Source organism: Amphimedon queenslandica, unplaced genomic scaffold, assembly GCF_000090795.2.
Source record: "Amphimedon queenslandica unplaced genomic scaffold, v1.1 AMPQUscaffold_11368, whole genome shotgun sequence".
Lineage (NCBI taxonomy): Eukaryota > Metazoa > Porifera > Demospongiae > Haplosclerida > Niphatidae > Amphimedon > Amphimedon queenslandica.
In genome coordinates, this window is record NW_003548389.1 from 2036 (window position 1) to 4854 (window position 2819).

At 37.9% G+C, this 2819-nt stretch overlaps 2 protein-coding genes across 2 annotated transcripts in view; both read left to right on the top strand.

Annotated features, from left to right (window-relative positions):
- The first annotated feature begins 429 nt into the window (after positions 1-429).
- LOC109589387 (serine/threonine-protein phosphatase 4 regulatory subunit 1-like) lies at positions 430-875 on the top strand. Its single transcript, XM_020005478.1, has 3 exons — positions 430-513; positions 570-674; positions 728-875. The coding sequence occupies exons 1-3, from the start codon at positions 454-456 to the stop codon at positions 848-850; spliced, it is 288 nt and encodes a 95-aa protein (XP_019861037.1). The 5' UTR covers positions 430-453; the 3' UTR covers positions 851-875.
- Positions 876-1104: 229 nt separating this feature from the next.
- LOC105315223 (serine/threonine-protein phosphatase 4 regulatory subunit 1-like) overlaps positions 1105-2819 on the top strand; it is a 4219-nt gene continuing 2504 nt past the window's right edge. Inside the window, exons 1-3 of the mRNA XM_011409784.2 lie at positions 1105-1150; positions 1357-1464; positions 1845-2549. Coding sequence (XP_011408086.2) covers positions 1375-1464; positions 1845-2549 — 795 coding nt within the window. The 5' untranslated portion in view covers positions 1105-1150; positions 1357-1374. The remainder of the gene's footprint in view (positions 1151-1356; positions 1465-1844; positions 2550-2819) is intronic.

Genomic DNA, 2819 nt, shown 5'->3' on the forward strand with positions numbered 1-2819 from the left:
CGTATAACGGTTTATTTTTACGGCAGAAAATTTTTTGCAAATCTTGCATTTCTGAGATTTCACGGAATTAATTTTTGCGAATAAATTGCAGACTGCACCATGTGACAATGGAAATGACTGAGCAAGAGACCGCAAAATTTGGGAAAATAAAATACAATTTATATACTTATACGGTACATACTGGAGTAGGATAAACCTCAAACCTGCGTGTGAAAAAGAGAGAAGCTCAGCTTAACATGTATACATGTATGTCTTAATATGTACATGTATATGTAGTTAGAATGAATATACATGTACATTATGAGGACAGACTTAATTATGACCAATTTACAGTGTGACTGTTATTATGTAAATTACATGTACATGCAATATCTGCTATTTCATTTCTAAAATTATTATAAATTATTATGATTTTTTTAAATTCCAGATAGTTTGGTGTCCCAGTTGTGTCCGATGGTGAGGAAGTGTCTCGGGAAAGAAGAAACCTACGACCTTAGAATGGACACTGTAATGGTACAATATATAATTAATGGGTGTGGTCACCAAGTGGGTGTGTCTTTATTTTACAGTTAATTGGTCGAGTAGCGTCATTTCTCGGTCAAGAGGTCTGTGTGTCTGAGTTTGTTCCACAGTTACCAGCTTTAGCATCTGATGCCATGTTCCATGTGAGAAAGGTAACGTTTGTGCATCTCAGTATACTCTTGTATACTATCTCTGTATATTTCAGTCCTTTGCTATATGCTGTAAAGACTTGTGTTCAGTAATAGGGCCAGCATCAACTGAGGAAGTTATTGTGAGTATATTTTATAGAGTTTATATGTACAAGTATATTTGGTTTGTACATGAGTAGTACAGTCCATGTATTAAATAGAATATGTTTTGTTTTTTTCTGCATACAATCTACTGTACATCTGCCAATTGGAGAAATCCCCAAGCAAAAATTATGCCAACATTTTATATTGTACATTCAGTAACTATTAGCATGTATATACATGTACACATGTATCTGTCTTCATTCCTTTTACTCCCCTCCCTCCCTCTCTCCCTCTCTCTTTCTCTCTCTCTCTCTCTCTCTCTCTCTCTCTCTCTCTCTCTCTCGTTACCATATTTCATTCAGTTGTGTAAAGATGAAGTCTGGGGAGTTAGAAAAGTAAGAAAACATTGTCATTGTTCTTATTATCAATTGAATGGTGACATGAATACTGCATGAAGACAGTAATTAACCAATAAATATCACATGCATGTACATGTAATATAAATGATCCTTATTGTTGTTATTATAAAATACATCCAGTATACATATCTATATGTCATGTACATGTAAATGAGTGGATGAGTCCTTGTTGTTCTCATTAGGCGTGTGCTGATGTGTTCATGGATGTGTCTCTGGGTTGCTCATTATTATCAAGACAAGAGAGACTCACTCCAGTCTTCTTACACTTACTCAAGGATGACTCAAGATGGGTGAGAGAGGGAGAGAAGAAGAAAAGAAGGGAGAGGGGGAGAAATACATGTACATGGAATGTATTCATTTGTAAACTAAAGAGTAGTGATCATATGTACAATCATGATAAGAGAATGCAAACTCCAGTGTACATGTAAAAGTGGAAGGAAGAGGTTCAATTTTATTTGAAAGTGTTCAAGTTGGTTTTGTGTCCATCTTTGACCACCTTATTCTTTGGTACTGTATGTACTTTGAAATGCCATACATGTACTGTACATGTACTGTATTACTGTATTGTATTATGCATGTACTGTATTATCAACTCTATATTGTAAATGTACATGTACATGTATATGTATTTTGTTCCTTTCCCTCCTCATTAATTCTCTCCCTCCATTAGGTACGTAAAGCTGCTTATCAGTACTTAGGTCCGTTCATATCAACATTCTACACTCCACCCACTGAACAATCAGTAACAGACGCATCAATACAACCACTCTCTGAATCAGAACTATTAGACAACTCGTTGATAGGAGTGGGTGGAGCCTTGCCGCTCGTAACATCCACGACTTCCTCAGACACTCAAACTGTGACGAGTGTCGTTTCGGAGGTAACCACGCCCACAAAAGGGGCGGAGCCACACATACTATCGCCACTAATGATATTCCACACTCCGCCTAAGAGCAATCCTTCTTTATCATCACCGACCGAGACAAACGAATTCAATACCTTCCAATTTTGGCGACCGCCGATTTCGACCCTTCCCCCCTTAAAAGGGGAGGCCAGTAATGGAGGAACTGGGACTAAAGACGTGGGAGCGGGTCAAAGGGACAATGATGCGTTGAGTGTGGATTTATTTGGGGGCGGGGTCGCTGGAGGAGATGAGATAACGAGACGAGGTGAGGGGGAGGAGCTTGATGATGATGATGATGATTCCGACGGACTTAACGATATTAAGGATGAGTTGTTAGCAGAGTCTGAAGGAGGCATGGCTAGTAATAATGGGGGCGTGGCTAGTGGTGATGGGGGCATGGCTAACGAGTTTACGAGTAAATTGAAATTGATAGAGTCTCCGATTGGGTCTGTGCCAAACGGGTTTCCAACGGTAGGTGTGGTTGAGAAGATGTAATTTAATATATATATTTTAAAATTGATTGTAAAGAATTTTATACTCTAGATACATTTATTTTAGTAAATGTATCTAGAGTTGTGTTGGCAAATTTGGAGTTTGCACATGCATGTACGTGTAACTTTTTGCTGAATAAAATCCACTAATTACCAAAAATTTAGCAATTAATTGGCTGAAATTATATCCCCTCCAAATTACCAGCTACATGTACATATGTACTAGTACTTGTGTTCTATGCAATCTACT